This window comes from Pristis pectinata, chromosome 8 (assembly GCF_009764475.1).
Source record: "Pristis pectinata isolate sPriPec2 chromosome 8, sPriPec2.1.pri, whole genome shotgun sequence".
Taxonomy (NCBI): Eukaryota; Metazoa; Chordata; class Chondrichthyes; order Rhinopristiformes; family Pristidae; genus Pristis; species Pristis pectinata.
The window spans coordinates 71,482,193-71,502,528 of record NC_067412.1 but is presented as its reverse complement, the minus strand read 5'-3'; the positions used below and the strand labels follow the sequence as shown (position 1 = coordinate 71,502,528).

Below are 20,336 nucleotides of genomic sequence, written 5' to 3'. Positions count from 1 at the left end.
AACAGTACAGAGTAAAGTGTCACAGCTACAGAGAAAGTGCAGTGCAATAAGGTACAAGGTCATAACAAGGTAAATCGTGAGGTCAGAGTCCATCTCAACGTATAAGGGAACCATTCAATAGTCTTATCCATCCACTGTCCTCTCTCAGCTGATGAATCAGTACTCCACCATGTTGAACAACACATGAAAGAAGTACTAGAATCTAGCCATGAATGGTGATGAACAATGAGCAATGAAGCAGCTACTGGGAAGAGAAGGTTCCAAGATCACCATTCCTCAATGACGGTGGGACCCAGCAGGTGACTACCAAAGAAAAGACTAAAGCATTTGCAGCCCTGTTCAACCAAAATACTGGATAGATGATCCATCTCGGCTTTCTCCTGAGATCCCCACTATCACGGAAACCAGTTTACAGCCAAATCAATTCACTCCATGTGATAACAAGAAAAGACTGAGACCAGTGGATACAGCAAAGGATACTGGACCAGACAACATCCCAGCTGTAGTACTGATGATGTGCACTTCAAAACTAGTTGCACCTCTAGCCAGTCTGCTCCAGTACAGTTACAACATTGGTATCTACCTGACAATGTGAAAAATTGCCCAGGAATGTCCTGTTCATGTAAAGCAGGACAAGTCCGTTCAAGTTAATTATGTTTCAATCTACTCTCAGTCAACAGCAAAGTGAAAAAAGCAGTTGTTAAAAATACCATCAAGCAGCACTTACTCACTAATAATCAGTTCACTGCTGTCCATTTTGGGTTTTGCTGGGACCACTTGGCTCCAGATCTCATCATAGCCTGGTCCAAACATGAGCCAAACAACTGAATTCTAGAGTTGAAGAGAGAGTGACTGTCTTTGAAATAAAGGCAGCATTTGATGAAGTGTAGCATCAATGGATACCGGTACAACTGGTCAAAGGCATCAAAGAGAAATCACTCCAGTGTTGTGGAGTCCTACTTCGCACAAAGGAAGATGGTTGTGGTCGTCAGGGGTCAATCAACCGAGCCTCAAGACATCATTGCAGGAGTTCTCCAGGGCAATGCCCTCATCCCAACCATCTTCAGCAACTTCATCAATGCCTTTCATTCCATTGTAAGGTCAGAAGTGGTGTTGTTAATCAATGATTGCATCATGTTCAATTGCATTTGCAATTCCTCAGCAAATGAAGCATCCATGCCTGCATGCAGCCAGAAACATTCAGCCATGGGCTGGTAAGTGGCAAGTAATACTTGCACCACAGAAGTGCCAGGCAATGACCACCTCCAACAAGAGAGAGTCTAATCCGACACCCCAAGGCATTTCCACCATCAGCAAGGCATAAGTCGGGAACCTGATGGAATACTCTCTGCTTGCACTGGCACATGGAAGCTGTAGTGACCACCATCTATAAAATGCACTGCAATTATTCGCCCAGGTTAATCCAACCGCACTACCCAAACCCACAACCTCTATCACCTAGAAGGACAAGTGCAGTAGCTGAACAGAACACCAATACCCGCAGGTTCCCTCTACGTCACGCACTATCCTGAGTTGATAATATGTTACTGGTTCTTCATCATCACTAGGTCTATATCCTGGAACTCTCTACACAACTGCTCCGTAGAGGTACCTTCACCAGAAGTACTGCAGTACAAATGTGGATCACCATCACCTTCTCAAGGGTAGTTATAAATTGACAATGAATGCTGGCCAATCCAGAAGAAGAAGGAACACAGATAGGCATTTGAGAGCTGTTTATGGCCTGGTTATAATGAAATGCAAGGAAGGGATTTAGATTGGAATCAATTACCAGGAGACAATGTCAGCTGATAACTGAGGGCTCTTATAGTTCGTTCAGAACTTGTTGTTGATACACACTGACAGGGTTTGACTTGGCAGATCCAGGCATGACCAAAGTATAAATATTAAGGAGTTTGGATCTGGATTAAGGGGGCCGGGTTGGGGGCTAACAAACAGAACAACCCTCACCATTGGCAGGATCAGAGATGTGGTCCTGCAGGTGGTGAACTGAGAAGTTAACCTGCTAAAGGAGAAGGCAAACACATGCCTCATACATAAACAGGAACAAGAGTGATCTCAGATGAATGGTGTCCCTGGTAGGGTTTTAACTGTGGCAAGATCAGATTGTCGGGCAAACAAGTCTTAAAATCTGAGTTCTGACAGGGATGAGAGATTAGAATGTGAGAAAACTTGGTGGTTGTAGGAGCTTTAGTGGATATTGGGATATTTGAATGTTTGTGTTTACATGTTCAAAACGTAGTTTGAAAGGCCTTGAAGTTTGTCTTCTTCAAGTATGTATGATTGTATTAAACCGTAACTGCCTGTTTTAGTCCTTCAAAGTGTGTGAGTTCTCTGTGAGTTCTAAAATGTTGCATGACATATGCAACTTTCAGTTCCTTTTGATTTACATCAAGAGGGAGAAGTGCACGCGTGAATGCGGGGTAAAGAAACTAAGTGTTCAATCTGAGCTAAGGGAATATTTGAATTAAGCCGACGTTCTATCTGAACTCAGGAATAGAATGTGGCTAAGAGAATTGTTCCGTGTTTTTTAATGTGAAGTAAAGTTGCAGGCCTCTTAGATTTTAAGAGGTAATGTCTCTATAAGAACTGTGTGACAATGAGAACTGTGTGTAGCTCCACCTATTTTCCTTTTCTTTTCCTTGTCCTTTAGCCTGAGTGTTAGTTTTACTGTGTAAGGAATTGACAGTGTGTATTCCAAAGACCAGCTTCAATCTTAAAGAATTAATCACTGCAGTTGTAGACTTGTGACGGGTCTGCAAACAACTTGAGTTCCTTAAAAAAACCATGTTCTCTTTTGAATCATTTGCAGTTAGGAATTGTTCTTCTGTCATAGAATGGAAATTAAAGTGAGTATTTCTACCTAGTACCAGTTAAATATTTACTGAAACAAAATCTGATTTGGTTACTCTAAAAGTAATCAATATTTTCGAGTAGATGGTGAGCAAAAGTGGTGGAATAAAATTAAGATAAACATGAGAAGTTGTGAGAAAAGTATTAGAGTGCTGAGGGTGGCAAATGTTAAGGTTAGTTGCCTGTTCCATCCCTGCTCCTGAGCATAAACCTTGAAGCTTGTCCGAGAGGGTCACATATATAATTGGTGTTCAGGAGGACATAGATATCTGGAAAAATAGTGTAAATTGCATAATCCTGCATCACTGGAAAACTTAAAGTACTAGCAGACCCACATTTTCTCTTATATCCCACCCTGAAGGTTTCATCTGTGTTTAAAAGTGACTGCATGTTTTAAGTTGCAGAGAGGGCAGGAGTGGAGAGAACAGAGAGAATGTTTGTGATAGGGTGGACGACAAGATTGCCCAGGTGACAATGGTTTTCCGTGGTGTCTCAGAGGAGTCTTTCGGGAGAAGTGTAAGTAAACGAAAGTGAATGAGGGAAATTACAGAGAAAAAGCAAACAACAAGGCATAGAGTAGACAGCCAGTATGTTTTTCCCAAGATTGAAATGTCTAGTACCAGAGGGCATGTATTTACGGTGAGAGGAGGAAAGTACAAAGGAGATGTGCAAGGCAAGTTTTTACACAGAGAGTGGTGGGGGCCTGGAATGCACTGTCAGGGGTGGGGGATAGAGGCAGATAGTACAGGAGAGTTTAAGAGACTCTTAGATAGGCACGTGAATATGCGGAGAAGGGAGGGATATGGTCAATGTGTAGGGAAGAGAGATCAGATTAATTAGGAGTCATTGGTTTAATTACTTCAGCACAACATCGTTGGCCAAAGGGCTTGTCCTGTGCTGTACTGTTCTACGTTCCACATTCTAATGCTGGAACCGTGAGATGCGGAACATCACAGTTCCTGGAAACCTAAAAAAAAATCAATGCTGGATATACTCGGCAGATTAGCTGGCAGCTGTGAAGAGAGAAAAACTGAGTGAGAGATACTGGTGAGTGGTCTTCAGAAAAATGTACTGTTTATTGAGCTTACATTGGGCCTCATTGGATCAGTGTAGAAGACCAAAGACAGAAAGGTCAAAATGGGACAGAACTAAGTAACAGGCGTAAGTAACAGCCATGGTTCCACCAAGTCTGGATTTATCCTCAACAATCTTTAAAAATGTTCAACAACAGAATAATTTTAGAGTAAAACGTATTCATCAACCCTTCAGAATGTTGATAAACTCAGACTTTTCCCCATCAAAAAAAATTGTTGTGATAATGGTCAAATGTCAAACAAAATTACATTTCCTTATTGACAGTGGACCAGTTCACCAAATTAACCATTTTGTGGACTTACAAAAACAAGCAGGATAAATTTGGTATGGTCAGAAGGTGAGTGGCATCAATGTCAGGGGTGTGTTTTTTGTATTTCAAAATTACGAAGGTTCAGAGCAAAATTTGCAAGGAGCTGCTGGTAGGTTTGGACACACAAGAGCAAACTCCTCTGAGTTATCATAAGGATAAGTTATGTTTCAACTCATCTAGAGTTGAAGAGAACTATTCATGTAAGACTTAAAGTTAAAAGGCAGCTTGTAGGAGATCTGCAGACAGGGTTATTCCCTTTACTGATCAGAGCAAGCTTATTTGAGTGATCACCATAGTCAATTGGCTTAGCATCAGAGTTAGAAAGAAGTACATGTGAGTTTAAATTACATTCATAGTTGAGGGTTAAATCCGTTTAAGATTGTTAAAGTTCAGAGGTTATATTGGTGTATGGTATTTTGTAGTATTTTATATCGTATTCTTCAGAGGTGTCTGGTAATTTATTGTTACACCTATTTGTAGTGCCTGTTTTTACCCCTAATTTGATAAGATATTTATTTATTAGTCACATGTACATCAAAACACATAGTAAAATGCATCTTTTTGCATTTCTGAGAATGTGCTGGGGACAGCCCGCAAGTGTTGCCACTCTTCCGGCGCCAACATAGCATGCCCACAGCTCCTAACCTGTACATCTTTGGAATGTGGGAGGGAACCAGAGCACCCGGAGGAAACCCACGCAGACACAGGGAGAATGTACAAACTCCTTACAGACAGCGGCAGAATTGAACCCGGGTAGCTGGCACTGTAATAGCGTTATGCTAACCGCTACACTACCATGTGACACTTTTAAAAGAGTTCTGGTTTGTGTTGTTCTATGAGCCTTGACTAAATTTATCCCACTGGGATGGGTTCAACAAAAGTTAGAGGATAGGTATAAGAAATAACTACCTTCTGTGGGAGAGAGAAGTGAAGACCAACATGTTTACATCATTTGTGAACTGATTTTGAACGTGACACAGAACATTAAGATGAGTCCCCTCTCAACATATAAAAATAAAGTGATACTTTATGTGACTGGTTTCTTTTATACTTAATGTGCTTCAGGAGTAGTTGGAAGTAAGATGGATTTGTTCTTTTCAAATAAACAGAGAGATCAGAGAATGCTGCCTTCAAGCTAATGGTAGGTTGTTTGATTTGCTGATTGCCTTGAATGCAAAACTTTGGCTCTTGTTGCTAACCAAATTATTGGCACTTTGAAATTGGGAACTGCTTTTGTGAATTTCAGACTCTGTTAATCAGATGTAGGAATGCTATTGTTTGGAGACATACAAGCTGTTTTATTCAGACATATGTTGCAAGGCTTTGGCTGAAGCCCAACTCACCAGAACAACTTCAAGCATTGTTGACCCCACAAGATGAGCTTGAGTGCTTCACTAATGAAAGGAAATGTAAAAACTGTCCAGACTAGCTTCAGTAATAAAGTGAATTGGGCAATCTGTCTGAATCAAAGCTAACAATAGGGAACTGGACGTATAAATAAAGGAAAATGTTTGATTTGCTTTGCAGAAGGAGCAGGGAAGTATGATTAATTTGACAACTTTTAAGATTCCACACAGGAACGTTGTTTCAAAAGCAAAATACTGTGGATGCTGAAAATCTGAAATAAAACAGTAAAAGGTGGAGATACTCAGCAGTTGGACAACACCTGTGGAGAGAGAGAAAAACAGAGTTAATATTTCCTTCTGCATTGTACCCATTTTTATAATTCAAAATACAGTTCATAAATTTGGACTAAATATGCGCTTAAGTACTTGCACTGCCTTCTAGTTACAGAAAGCTTGTGGTGATCCAGTGAACACTACTAGATCACCACAGTCGATGCAGTTTTATGTTTCAATGAGATCACCTCTCATTCTTCTAAACCCCAGGAACTATGAGATGTGTCTGCTTAATCTCTCTTCAAGTGGTAGTCCCACCATTCCAGTAATCAATCTTGTGAAACTTTGTTCCACTCCCTCTAGCACATACTGTATAGTCATTGTAATAAGATGTCTTCACTTTTGTACTTAAGTTCTCTTGCAATGGAGGCCAGCATATCATTTGCCCTCCTTATCGTTTACTGTACCTGAACGTTATCTTTCAATTATTTATGTGCAAGGATATCCAGGTCACTCTGAACGTCAACATCTTTCAATCTCTCACCATTAAAAAAAAGTCCACTTTTTTGTTTATTCTACCTCATATTTTCCCCATTAATATCCTGCAACACAATTTTGTAGCATCAGCAAGCTTGGATGTATTGCATTTGATCCTCTCATCCAAATCACAGATATAGATTGTGAACAGCTGAGGCCACACTTGAAGCACCTTATTGCTCACATTTTCCTAACCTGAAAATGACTCACTTATTCCTACTGTTTTCTGACCATTAAACAGTCCTCAATCCATGCCAACATATCCCACCCTCAAATGCTTCAATGTTCTTTAACGACCTTTTGTATGATACCTTATCAAAGATTTCTGAAAGTCAAAGTGCTGCCCATCCATTTATTTCCCCAAATATATTCTGCTAGTCACAACCTCAAAAAATTTTGCCAAACATAATTAGCCTTCACAAAACATGATTCTTCACAAAATATTATTATTTTCTAAGTGCCCTATTACACCTCCTTAATAATAGGTACTCGCTTTTTCACTGCTGGTGATGTGTGGTCAATTTGTCTGCAATGCCCCATTTCCTCCATCCCTCCATTTTAAGAATAAAAGAAATTGAAGCACCAGTAGGCCCTTCAGCCCCTTGTGTTTACTGTGCATTCAGTCAAATCATCAGTGATACCTGGGCCCTTTTTCTGCACTAATCCCATATCTCTTTACATCCAAAATTCTATCAATCTCTTGAACATACTTAGCAACTGAGCCTCCATAGCCCTCAGAGTAGTAAGTTCAAAAAATTCACCTCCCCTGATTTGTGTAAAATTCTCAAGCCTTACAGGCCTCTGGGTTCTCTGTGCTTCTTCATTTCTTGCCCCTCACATGTCCCCCAACTACACTATTGATAATTATGCCTGCAGTTACCAAAGCCCTTAACTCTGGGCTTCTTCTCTCTCTGCGTCTCCATGTCTGTCTCCTCCTTTAAGACAAACCTTAAAATCTAATTCTTTGGTCATCTATCCTAGTATATCCTTGTCTGGCTAAGAGATAAGTTTTACTTAAGATGTCCTCTGAAGTGATTTAAAATAATTTACCACCTTCTTCTTATGCAATACCTGGGGCAACACGCTGGTGCAGAAGATGGGGTTGCCCTCTCACATCTCCACCCACTACAGTTCAAACCTGACCTCTGATGATGTTTGTGTGAAGTCTGTGAATTCTCTCTGTGGCCACATGGATTTTTTCCCAGGTTCTCTGGTTTCCATCCCATCCCAAAGATATAGTGGTTGTTAGGTTGATTGACTCCTTTAAATTACCCATAGTGGGTGGGGAGTTGATGGGTACGTGAGAAAGAAGGGTAGAGGGAAATAAGTGGCGAATGAGACTGATGGGATCACTTCGATACCTGACATCGATCCAATGGGCTAAATACCCCTTCAATCTCATTAGGAAATATAAATAATATAAGGAAATATGTATATTAAATACAGCAGGATCGAGGATATCTTTAATCCACTGGGTTTGTGGGTTCTAGGTGGCTAATGTGGGAACTAAAGACTCTTTTACAGATAAGACATTAATGGCTGATGGGGCAGGCTGGAGAGTAGTTGGCGAGGTGGTGTGCTCCTTTCTGCCACTTACGCAGGGCTTCTATGTGTTCCCAATGAATGGACTTGAGGTTCTCAAAACCATCTCAAGAGCTCTTTCTCTTGTTGGAGTGGTGATGGCCCAGATATTCTCAGGAGTTGGTGGAGATGTTGCGTTTCTTCAGCGAAGCTTTGAGCACATCCCGATATCTTTTCTTTTGTCCACCTGCTAATCTCTTCCAATGGCAGAGCTTGGAATAGAGTGTCCATTTCAGGAGTCTGATGTTGGGTTCTAAGTGGCATAGTCTGTCTGGTGTATCTGATTAAAAGTAACCAGGGCCTCAGTACTGCAGATGCTGGCCAGAGAGTGGACAGTCACGTTGGTTCAGTATCCTTCCAGTGAACTTGGAGGATTTTGCAGAGACTGTGTTGGTGATATTTTTCTAGTGCCTTCAGATGCCAGCTGAAGGTTATCCAAGTTTAAGAAGTATATAGATTCCTGCTGCCTGGTATACCATGAGTTTTGTGCTAGGTCTAACAAGGCACTAGAAGGAAGTACCTGCAGAGGGAGAAACAGATATAATGTTTTAGGTATGAAAAATAACGCGCAAGTACAGCAAACAATAAGGAGGGCAAATAATATGCTGGCCTATATTGCATGAGGACAGAAATGAAGACATCTTATTGTAATGAAAGATAATGACTTTCATTCAGAACTAGAAAAGCTGTTTCTCTGTCTACAGATGCCACCTGACCCCCTGAGTATTTCCAGCATCTCCCATTTTTGTTTTAGATTTCCAGCTTCTGCAGCATTTTGCTTTACTATAAATGCAAGTTGTTGCTAGTTTAAAACAGACTTGTGAGGATGTCCGTGGCAGTGACCCTCTCTTGACCGGGACCTGGAATTTAAATTTACTCATTTTAATAGGGGAATGTTAAGCATACAGTTCTATGCACACATGTCCTTACACCATGCAGCTGCCCCTCCTCCTTTGTCCTGTGCACCCCCCCCCCCACCCCCAGCCTTAATAAACTTCATCAAAGGCTGGACCAATTGAAATAAAACAGAAAATGCTGGAAGCTGGAAGTACTCAGAAGGTCAAGCAGCATCTGTGGAGAGAGAAACAGTGTTAATATTTCACGTCAATAACCCTTTTTGGACCATTTTTAAGGGTGGGTTGGCAAGTTTGCAGACGACACAAAGGTTGGTGGTGTTGTGCATAGTGTGGAGGACTGTTGAAGATTGCAGAGGGACATTGATAGGATGCAGAGCTGGGCTGCGAAGTGGCAGATGGAGTTCAATCCGGAGAAGTGTGAGGTGGTACACTTTGGAAGGACAAACTCCAAGGCAGAGTACAAAGTTAGTGGCAGGGTTCTGGGTAGTGTGGAGGAGCAGAGGGATCTGGGGGTCCATATCCACAGATCCCTGAAAGTTGCCTCACAGGTGGATAGGGTAGCTAAGAAAGCTTATGGGATGTTAGCTTTCATAAATCGTGGGATCGAGTTTAAGAGCCGCGAGGTAATGATGCAGCTTTACAAAACTCTGGTTTAAACCACACTTAGAGTGCTGTGTCCAGTTCTGGTCACCTCATTATAGGAAGGATGTGGAAGCATTGGAAAGGGTGCAGAGGAGATTTACCGGGATGCTTTCTGGTTTAGAGAGTATGCATTATGAGGAGAGACTAAGGGATCTAGGGCTTTACTCTTTGGAGAGAAGGAGGATGAGAGGAGACATGATAGAGGTGTACAAAATATTAAGAGGAATAGATAGAGTGGACAGCCAGCGCCTCTTTCCCAGGGCACCAATGCTCAATACAAGAGGGCATAGCTTTAAAGTAATGGGTGGGAAGTTCAAGGGAGATATCAGGGGAAGGTTTTATACCCAGAGAGTGGTTGGGGCATGGAATGCGCTGCCTGGGGCGGTGGTGGAGGCAGGTACGTTGGTCAAATTCAAGAGATTGCTAGGTAGGCATATGGAGGAATTTAAAATAGAGAGATATGTGGGAGGAAGGGGTTAGATAGTCTTAGGCAAGGTTTAAAGGTCGGCACAACATTGTAGGCCGAAGGGCCTGTATTGTGCTATACTGTTCTATGATTCTATGATTTTTATGCATAACTAAGGTGTAATCTGATTATGGTGTGTGAAATAGGTATCCAGAGCTAGAATAAACAGGTATCTCGATCAAGCTGAACAATTATGAAATTAACAATAGTGGGAGGAAATGTAAATTGGAATGTGTTAATTCAATGCCAAGATAGATAGAAAGAATAAAGAAAGAAAGAGCAGATTATGGAAGGTAGAGGAAAAGAGGTTGAAAGGAAAAGTTAAAAAAAAGTAACCTAAAATTACAGTTTTTAAGTTTCCAACAATAATTAAAACCTAAAGGAATGGAATTCTGCATTTATAATATTCTGTGCCAGAGAGATTCATATAACACCTCTGGGCCTAGGTATAGCTCTGTGGTGTTTTCTTTGTCATTGAAACGGGGTTGCAGGTTATCCAGATGCTGTTTGTGAAAGTTACAGAAAGACCAAGAACTTCATCTGCATTGTTTATGGAATGTCGTAGCGGGGTTTCCTTGTGTAATGTCGCACTGAAACTGACGACTGGTTTCAGCTATTGATCTATTTCAGTTTTTTGTATCTGATGTCCACTCAGCAGGTGTGAACTTTGCAGCCACCTCTTAAAGGCCTCACAATACAAATGCTCTTCCAGCTACTGGGGAGTTTTGCAACTGAATGAATGGAGAATAGGGGGATGAGTGCTTCCAAGGCGTTAGCTCAATATTGCTTAATTTTCATCCGACTTTTTATCATATTACAATTCTCTGTCCTTCAGGAAAGGAAACCTGCCACCTTTACCCAGTCTGACTTACTTGTGACTCCAGACCCACCAAAGGCCTTGAAAATAAGTGTTAGCTATGAATGAATGAAAAAAAGACCTCCAGCAACAAAGAGTGTTGGCTTTTCTTAAATTACAACAAAACTTTTGTTTGTATAGCACCCCTTCCAAGGGTGATTACAGCTCTTTTGTCAGTTCAGCTGGTAGTACAGGAGGATGTCCTCTGGAAGACTCCCAACTTGATTGTCCATTGTATCATTGTGGTAATGCATCCAAATCTCTGAACCTTGTTCATTATCTTATTTGCATCAGCCCATTCTCTGAAAGTAGAAACAACTAAGTTGTGAGTCAGACAAATGCTACCTCTTATTATGGCAAATAATGCTGAAGGTATATACAGATCTCAGTAAAGGATCTTCCCTGTTTCTACCCCTGGACTGTGCTGTTAGCCAATTTCAGTAGGAGCTCATTAATCTTCTTAAATCCCACAAGATAAGTGAAGGGGAAATCAGTCATAATTTCTATTCCTGCTTCAGAGCCTTCCATGTGAAAGAGCAGGTTAGAACAGAACGCAAATAGCTATGCCACACCATACTAACAATCTGTTTACTGACATTCATTGTCCTGGTTAACATATGGAAAACTCTAGTTTCACTGAAGCATTGGAGTGTTTTACTCATGAAACATTACCTTCAGATGAGTCAGTACTATCAGGAAATGAGGGAAGAAAGTTGAAAAGATAATGTAAACAGTAACAGTCAAGAGTACAAGTAAAATTTTACATGCTGCATATTTATAAATGTGTTGTAAAATGTAGAAAATGCATGATGGATTCATTGTCCACTTTTTTCAATTTTCCAGAATAAATTAATATTTAATATAATTTATATTTCTCTGAGACAGTGGCAGATAGGATGACCCACAGGAACTGAGTCATCAATAGTTTGGCTCAGAGTTCTTAAAATATAACACAGAGAATTGAGCAGAGATATTTCTTCTCAATAGAGAATGGAAGTCAGATAGTACTGGTTGTGTTTTTTTTCCAATTATTTTACACTTTTCCTTCCTTTCTTAAAAGGGCTAACTCTTGATAGGGTATGCTCCTTTGTTGAAGATTTTCCAGCGGCTAAGTTTCATAAATATATGTGGAATGAAGTAAGAGTAGCAAATGCTGGAACCACTCAGCAGGTCAGGCAGTATCTGTTGAAAGAGGAAAAAGAGTTAATATTTCAGGTCCAGGACACTTCATCAATGTCCAAAGCATCTCTCTTTCCATGAATGCTTCCTAACCTGATTTTATTTCAGATTTCCAGCATCTGCAGATGTATACAATAAGCATGGACTGGCGATGCGACCAAATAGAATTTAATTGCTGAAGCCAATCTCATCTTCACCTGATATCACATTAGCAGCTTTTCCCAAATATGAATACTAAATATTGGCTAGGAGCAAGAATCTGGCTGATTTTTCCCATTCCTTTTTACCTCTGCCAAGGTTAAGCAGATCATGGTAGTGGTTATGCAAGCTGAGAGAAATTGATTCAGTGCATATCTGGCATTGAACGCTTAGTAGCATATTATGTGACTTACACAGCTTATACATAAACATCCCAACACTGCTAGAAAACGCAACTGGCAATTACATTTTGAGTATATAAACCTACCTAGTCTTTACCAAATTTACATAATGCAAGTTTGTTCTTAAGTAATGAGGTAATACTGAATGGCATGTTAATGTGGAGCTCTGACTGATCATATAAAGGAAAGGGAAGAAGTTCTCTATGGTTATCAAAAAGTGAGTTCATAATTGGATCTACAGAATAAAGTGCTGAGACGGTGAAAGAGTCATTCTAATGTAATCTTTGGTTTGAGTGTGGATCCCCATTACTCAGAAATGGGTTGAGGCTGAAAACAAAGTGGGTGTATTGTAATGTTTCAGACTTATTCCCAGTAACTTAACTGCTTCACAACAATAAAGTGATTTCCAAAAGTGGGCTGAATTCTGAACCCTTGTATGTATTGTCAGAGGGAAAACAGTCCATAGATGAAGAGCCTTGACCTGAAACATTGATTGTCCATTTCCCTCCACTAGTGCTGCCTGACCAGCCTAGTTTCTCCAGTTTCTTGTTTGTTCCATGGAACGAGCATCTTTTCTTACCTCAGTTTCTGGCATGCATAAGCACAGATGTTCAGATGCTGGAAATCTGAAATACAAACAGAAAATGCTGGAAATACTCGGCAACTCCAGAAGTATCTGTGGAGAGAGTAACAGTGTTAATGTTTCAGGGCAGTGAGCTTTCTAATGAAGGATCTTTGTCTTCTAATGCAAAATGTGGAAAATATCACATCTTTCTGCCTAAAATAGAATGGCCAGATTTATTTATGAATTAATACCAGAGAAATAAACAATAGGACAGAGCTTAATTTGCAAATCTGTTTTAAGGTAAGAGATGAACATTGTCTAGCTGGGAAGAAAAAAATGTATTTTCATGTACTTTATCATAATGCAAAGCACTTTCTTTGGAAGTACATGTCACTATTGTGTAGACATATGAGGATCAGCCACTGTCCTCAGCCACAGAGAAAAACTGGAGGGTGAGTACCCCCATTGTTCTCACAATTCTTCTGTTAGAGAGGGGTTCTGCTGGATGCCCTTAATATTTTTTTCTTTATAAATACCCAGCAGATGAACGTGTCATCCAGTTACCACAGATTGCTTCCAAATCATGAAGGGATGATAAACAGCTAGCGTCCTCAAATCCGACAGTTTTCAGTGATTTTTGCTGGGGTTGAAAACCAAACTAATATTAGCTGTGACATTCCCTTATCCTCATCTGGGCTCTTGAAACATGAGCTGTATAATTAAATAAAGGTGAGTTGCTGTATCTATTCAGCACGAAATTTCAATTTCAGAATAGGAATTAAAATTTTTAAAATTGCAAGGTGGTGGAACTAATGGATCACTCTTTCAAAGAGCAGAACAGGCTTGACGGGCCGAATGCCTCCTTGTGTAGTGTATGATTTTATGAAAATAAAACAAGGATAAAACAGGAACAAAGGAAAATTCAAAGTGTGAGGCCAACTCTGTTCATTCAAAGAGGAAAAAAGGTTTTCTTTCAAACATTTTCAAGTTTGATATGAGATTCAAGGTACATGCTCTTAGGTTGAAAGATTTAGGAACTTTTGAATCCGATTATTTCCAGATTTCTTTGAAACGGGTAATACTATAAACGGGTTAAAATGATGAACTCGAGAGGGGCTTGCACTGAGCTCCCAAATCCTTCCTTTATGCTACATTGGTTCGCTTCTCACACGCTAGGAGGAGGAGATGATTGGCTGGACTGGTTGTCAATCCTGGAACAGGCAGTTAGAGGAGAGGGCGAGTTATGTCTCAATGTCATTTCCGTAATGGATGTAATGTAGCAGTTAGTGGGGGAAGAAAAAAATCAATGGGAATGTGATGGAATTCCGAGAAATCACAGATTATGGAACGCAACAGAGAGGCGGCCAGCACCTACCAACATATTCATGTTCAGTTGCAAGGTGGAGCTCCTTGGGGCTTTACCCTGAAAGGGGGGCTGGAACATGGAGAGCCCCTCACCATCTCAAAGGTAAAAAAAACTTTGAGACTTTGCGTTCCCGTTAAACCAAGAAAGTGTCCACGATTTAGCTCCTGCAAAAAAAAAGTATGAAAGGAGTTGCTCGACCACGTTTTCGTAAAGATAATCCGTCTTGGAGTGCAGAGAAGGAAAAGCGAAGTTCGCAGGGGTGGGGATGGTGAGGGGGAATAGTTTACAATGAAGTGCAAACTATGTATAAAAGGGGTCTCAAGTGATCGGCGTGCAGAGCAGTCCGTAACCCCGCGGTAATAGCCTGCTGCTGTAAGGGAATTTGGGGAATGCACTTTAAATTGCATTGAAAAAAGTAATCTAATTTTGGTAGAAAGTCTGCTTGGAATGCAGGAAAATATATGTTTAAAAATACCGACAGGCTGTATAACTGCCTTTTTCTGAGATGTATTTCGGGAGGTGCTGAAGGACATGGTTCCAATTTAAAAATTGCAGGTTTTCTGCATTTTAAATGTGTGCACATTTTGCTGTGGTACTGCAATGGGGTTGTTTACCATCTTGGGTTGGTACTTCCTCCCTATAGGCAGGGGAAAGGTTTATTACTGAACTTGGGGAGCAGAGGGGTATGGGCAGGAGACTGGCGGGGGGGAGGGGGGGAAGCTAATGTTTTATTTGTGTGAATGATTAACGAACGATCCTTCACCATTGAAGCTCCCCTGCAGCTCCTTCATAAATAAAACGGGCAGTAAGCAAGCAAAAAGTCTGGTTCACAGAGCAACCTTTTACTTAACGCATAAGGGATACGTTAATTCCCTCTTTTAGTTACTTTTTATGCTGCATTGTTACTGATTAACCCCCTTCGCCCCTCCCCCATTACGGAGCGGTTGGAGCTGAAGTTCAGTCCCTGATGTGCGGTGATTTCATCTGGACAGTCAAAAGCCTTTACAGCTGTTTGAGTTAATATTCCCAGAAGACAAACGCCAGTGCTGTGTAAAGTGGGAGGTAACGTTGCTCCATAATCTACATAGTTACATCTTGAATTAAAGACCACTTGGCGAGAGAAAGAACATTTCACAACCACTTGTTATCAGGATGCGCCTGAGGATTTCATTGAAGTTGTGATTTGTACACAACTTTTGGCTTGCTGATTTTCTTTCTGTGTCTAGTGCCTCCCCTGCCCAATTCCTAAGCTTTTGCTTGACCTTACTGCACATCAAGAGCTTTTCTTTGAAGTTTGTTCATGGGATTTGGGTGTCCCCAGTCAGACCTGCATTTTATGCCCATCCCTAAATGCCATTGAGAAGTTGGTGGTAAGTCAGCTTCTCAACTGGCTGAAGGCCATGTGGTGAATGGATTCCCATGGCACAGGGAGATCCAAGGTTTTGACCCAGTGACGCTGAGGGAAGGGTGATTATGTTTCCACATCAGGCTGGTCTGTGAATTGGAAAGGAATCTGCAGGTGGTGGTGCACACATGCAGCGGCCATTCTCCAGCTTCTTGGTGGTAGGACTGTGTGCTTGGGAGGTACTGTCTAAACAAACCTTGTTCCTGAAGCAGATCTTGGAGATGATGTAGACTGCAGTCATGGTGTGCTGCAAATGGAGGGGGTGAATGTTCAGGGCAGTGGATGGGGTGCCATTCAAGAAGGCTCTTTTTGTCTTCGTACTGTAGAGTGTTGTGGACCTGTGGTCATTTAGGCAAGTGGGGAGTACTCCACCAAATTCCTGGCTTGTGCCTTGAAGATATTGGAAATGCTTTGCGGAGTTAAATGATTGAGTTCCTTGCTGCAGAATGCCCAGTCTCTGACCTTTTATAGCCAGTAAGCCTGGTTATGTTTCTGGTCAGTGGTGAATCCCAGGATGCGATGGCATGTGGCAAAGGTGATACTGGACAAAGGTAACAGAGACACTCTGGTGTTGGTGAGACTCTCTACCATTATTCTGAAGAGTTTAGTAAGGCATTTGACAAGGTCTCTCATGGTAGGCTGATCTAGAAGATGAAGATGCATGGGATTTATGGCGACTTGGTAGATTGGATTCAAAATTGTCTTGGTCATAGAAGACGGAGGGTAGTGGTGGAGGGATGTTATTCTGATTGCATGTCTGTGACCAGTGATATTCCACAGGGATCAGTGCTGGGATGACAATGTGGATGGGCTGATTAGTAAGTTTGCAGATGACACAGTGGTGGCACTGTGGACAGTGAAGAAGGTTGTTAAAGGATACAGCAGGATATAGCTCATTTACGGATAAGGATGGAGAAATGGCGGAGCTTAAGCTGGGCAAGTGTGAAAGGTTGCACTTTGGGAGGTCAAATGTAAGGGAAAAATATACAGGATCCTTAAGGGCATTGATATACAGAGGGATCTTGGGTTTAAGTCCATAGCTCCTTGAAAGTGGCGACACAAATAGACGGGCTGTTAAGGAAGGCGTATGGCATGCTTGCCTTCATCCATCAGGGCATTGAGTACAAGAGTCAGGAAGTCGTGTTGCAGCTGTATAAAACTTTGGTTGGGCTGCACTTGGAGGATTGTGTGCCATTCTGGTTGCCCCATTACAGGGAAGATGTGGAGGCTATGGAGAGGGTGCAAAAGAGGTTTACTAGAATGCTGCCTGGATTAGAGGGTATTAGCTCTAAAGAGTGGTTGGATAAACTTGAATTGTTTTCTCCGGAGTGTTGGAAGCTGAGGGGAGATCTGACAGGTTTATAAAATTATGAGAGGCTTAGATAAGTAAGTAGTTGGAGTCTTTTGCCCAGGATAGAAATGCCAAATAGAGGGCATAGCTTCAAGGTGGGAGGGGGAAGGGGAAGAGTTTAAAGGAGATGTGCAGGATAAGTTGTTTTTAGACAGAGTGGTAGGTGCTTGGAACACGCTACCAGGGGTGGTGGAGGAAACGGACACAATAGTGCCATTTAAGAAGCATTTAGACAGGCACGTGAACATACAGGGATTGGGGGCTATGAATCATGTGCAGGCAGAAAGGTTTAGTTTAATTTGGCATCGTGGTCAGCACAGATTTAATGGGCCAAATGTAAGCCGGGGATCAACCCAGAATCAATTAATTCAGGGGGTATGCTAGGTGCAGAACTAGACTTAAAATGAGCTGCCAACCTGGTGCAAAACAATAAGAAGGACATGCAGTAGACAGAGCAATGTGATTTCATAACTGGTGGATCAGATCAAAGCTCTGCAATCCTGCCACATCAAGTTGTGGATGCTGATGGGCAATTAAACAGTTAAAGGAGTAAGGATGCTCCACAAACAACTCAATGATGGTGGGGCCCAGCATGTGAGTGCTAAAGATAGGGCTGAAGCATTCACAACTGCACTGTAGGACTACTTTCACCAGAAGGACAACAGGGGTTCAAGAAGGCAGTTCACCACCACTTCAAGGGCAGTTAGGAATGGGCAATAAATGCTGGCCTGGCCACCAATGCCCAGATCCTGAAAGATGAATAAAATGACAAAACAGTCATAGCCAGACACTTGACCACTTAATGGACCATGCCAGGATAGATGTCTCACTGTTTGGAGGTATTGAATATTTCTTTATCTGCATCGTTGTGAGTGGAACTGAACTCGCAATCATAACAAACGTTCCCACTTCAGAAAGAGCAGCTGAAGATGGCTAGGATCTTGAAGAAGTCCTACACAATGTCCTGGGGTTGACTTCTAACAGCCATAACCCATTTTCCTTTGTGCTAGGTATCACTCCAGCACTGGAGTGTTTTCTCCTTGATTCCCATTGGATCAATGATGCTACACTTGATCAGACACTGCCACAATGTCGAGGGTAGTCAGTCTTCTCATCACTGAGAACCAGCCCTTTAGTTCATGTTTGAATTATGGCTGCAATAAAGACCTAGTAGATATCCAAATGATCTTCCTCTTTTTAAGATGCTCCTTAAAATTTAGTTCTTTTGGTCAAACCTGATCACCTGCCCTAAAATGTCCTGTGTTGTCAATCAATGCTGTTCCTCAAAACTCTTCAAATATTTTTTAACAATGAAATATAACTGCCAGTTGGATTCAGAATTACAAGGCATGTTTCTCAGTATAAATTATGAGAAGCTGATGCAATTATTTCCAACGACACAGGCAAACAAGCTGGCAATCTTGCAGCAAGCTGCTTTGTTGAAGATTTTGTGAAATATTTTACAATAAAAGTGTTATGAAATTAAGGACATTGGCTCTTCCCAACAGTAAGCTGACCATTAAATTCTACAGACCAGATATAGGCTCGGACATCCGTTAGCTTTAAGGTTCTGTGGTGCTATTTAAAAACAATGCTTAATTTAATGTCTGAAATACTGTAAATGAATAATTGGAAAAATATACCTTTGGTCAAGGGTGGGAAAGGAAATAACATCTTGAACTGTAACTTGGTAGATGGAGTTGGGGAGAAAACAAATCTGGGAGAGCAGATAATTAACAGAACAAGCATGCCATAAAATATAAGTGGAATTCCTGAATTTGCACAGAATATATTGGGAGACAAATAACCAAGTGGAGTTGAAGCATTGTGTATAGTTTTAGTCACTGTATTATGGAAAAGATTTAAAACATGGCAAAGATGCAGCTTAAATCCAGCTGCAGAGTAGTGGGCTCTGCCCAATACATCACGGGCACATCCCTTCCCCTCCCCCCCCCATCGGTAGCATCTATAAGGAGGCACTGCCTCAAGAAGGCAACATCCATCTTTTCACAGCTACCATTGGGTAGGAGGTACGGAAGCCTGAAGTCCCACACCACCAGGTTCAAGAGCCACCTACTTCCCTTCAACCATTGGGTTCTCGAACCGACCAGCAAACCCCAAATCACTACAGTTTAGCAACACTATGACCATTCTGATCACTTTGCACTAAAATGGACTGTTTTTTTTTGTTCTACTTGTGCTTTCTTTCTTGTACAAATTGTGTATAATTTATGTTTAATTAATGTTTTTCTTCTGAATGCTGCTTATATAGTGCTATGTGCCTGTCATGCTGCAGCAAGTAAGTTTTACATTGTACCTGTGCATACCTGTACTTGTGCATAAACTCAAGTTTAACCTTTACCATGGATTAGAGATAAGAACCTTATTTATGAAGTGTCTTTCCCAATATCGGGATACCCCAATGCACTTTACAGGAAATGAAATACTTTCAGCATTTGTCACTGTTATAACTTGGGAAATGACAGACAATTTGTGCTCGACAAGCTCCCAAAAATATCTGTGTGAAAGTCACCAGATTATTTGTTTTAGTGATGTTGGTTGGATATGCACTATTACCCTTGAACTGCTGAGAAGGCCTCAGTTTAATGTCTGCTCTAAAGACTGGACCTAAAACATCATACATCTAATAGTGCAGCATTCCTTCCATATAGTACCGGAATGGCAGCATAGAAGTCTGTGGAGTGGAACCTGAATCCATAACTTTCTGACTTGGGCCAGAGTGCTACTTCACTGAGTCAGGGTCAACACATTTATTTATGCCTGGTGCCAAACAAATCACCAAGGGAAAGAAGGCAATGGACCCAGTGCTGGTAAATGGGATTAGTGAAGATGGGTCAGCAAGGACATGGTGGGTTGAAGGGCCGGTTTCTATGCCGTATCCCCCAATGACTCTGAAATCAGAAGCTGGTGCTGAGAAGAATAAAGGTTAACTTCCTCATGATTATGAAAGGTGTGAGAAAGTAACTGTGAGAGACTAGCAAATTAATAAAATGGTGTGGCTATAAGATTATGATGATAACAAAAATATTTAAAGAGCAGGTTTGAAAAAAAGCACTATCAAGTAAAGCAGCACAGTGGTGCTGCTACCTATGGTTTTGGTGACCCAGGTTTATTCCTGACCTCCATTATTATCTGTATGGAGTTTGCATGTTTTGTCTGTCTGCATGGGTTTCCTCTGTTACTCTGGTTTCCTCAAACATCCCAAAGATTTACTGTTTGGTCCATTAACTGA

General features: G+C 41.3%; 1 protein-coding gene across 1 annotated transcript in view; it reads left to right on the top strand.

Annotated features, from left to right (window-relative positions):
• LOC127573013 (protein Shroom4-like) overlaps positions 1-20,336 on the top strand; it is a 219,444-nt gene that overhangs the window by 118,851 nt on the left and 80,257 nt on the right. Inside the window, exon 2 of the mRNA XM_052020750.1 lies at positions 14,258-14,429. Within this exon, the coding sequence (XP_051876710.1) occupies positions 14,304-14,429 (126 nt within the window). The 5' untranslated portion in view covers positions 14,258-14,303. The remainder of the gene's footprint in view (positions 1-14,257; positions 14,430-20,336) is intronic.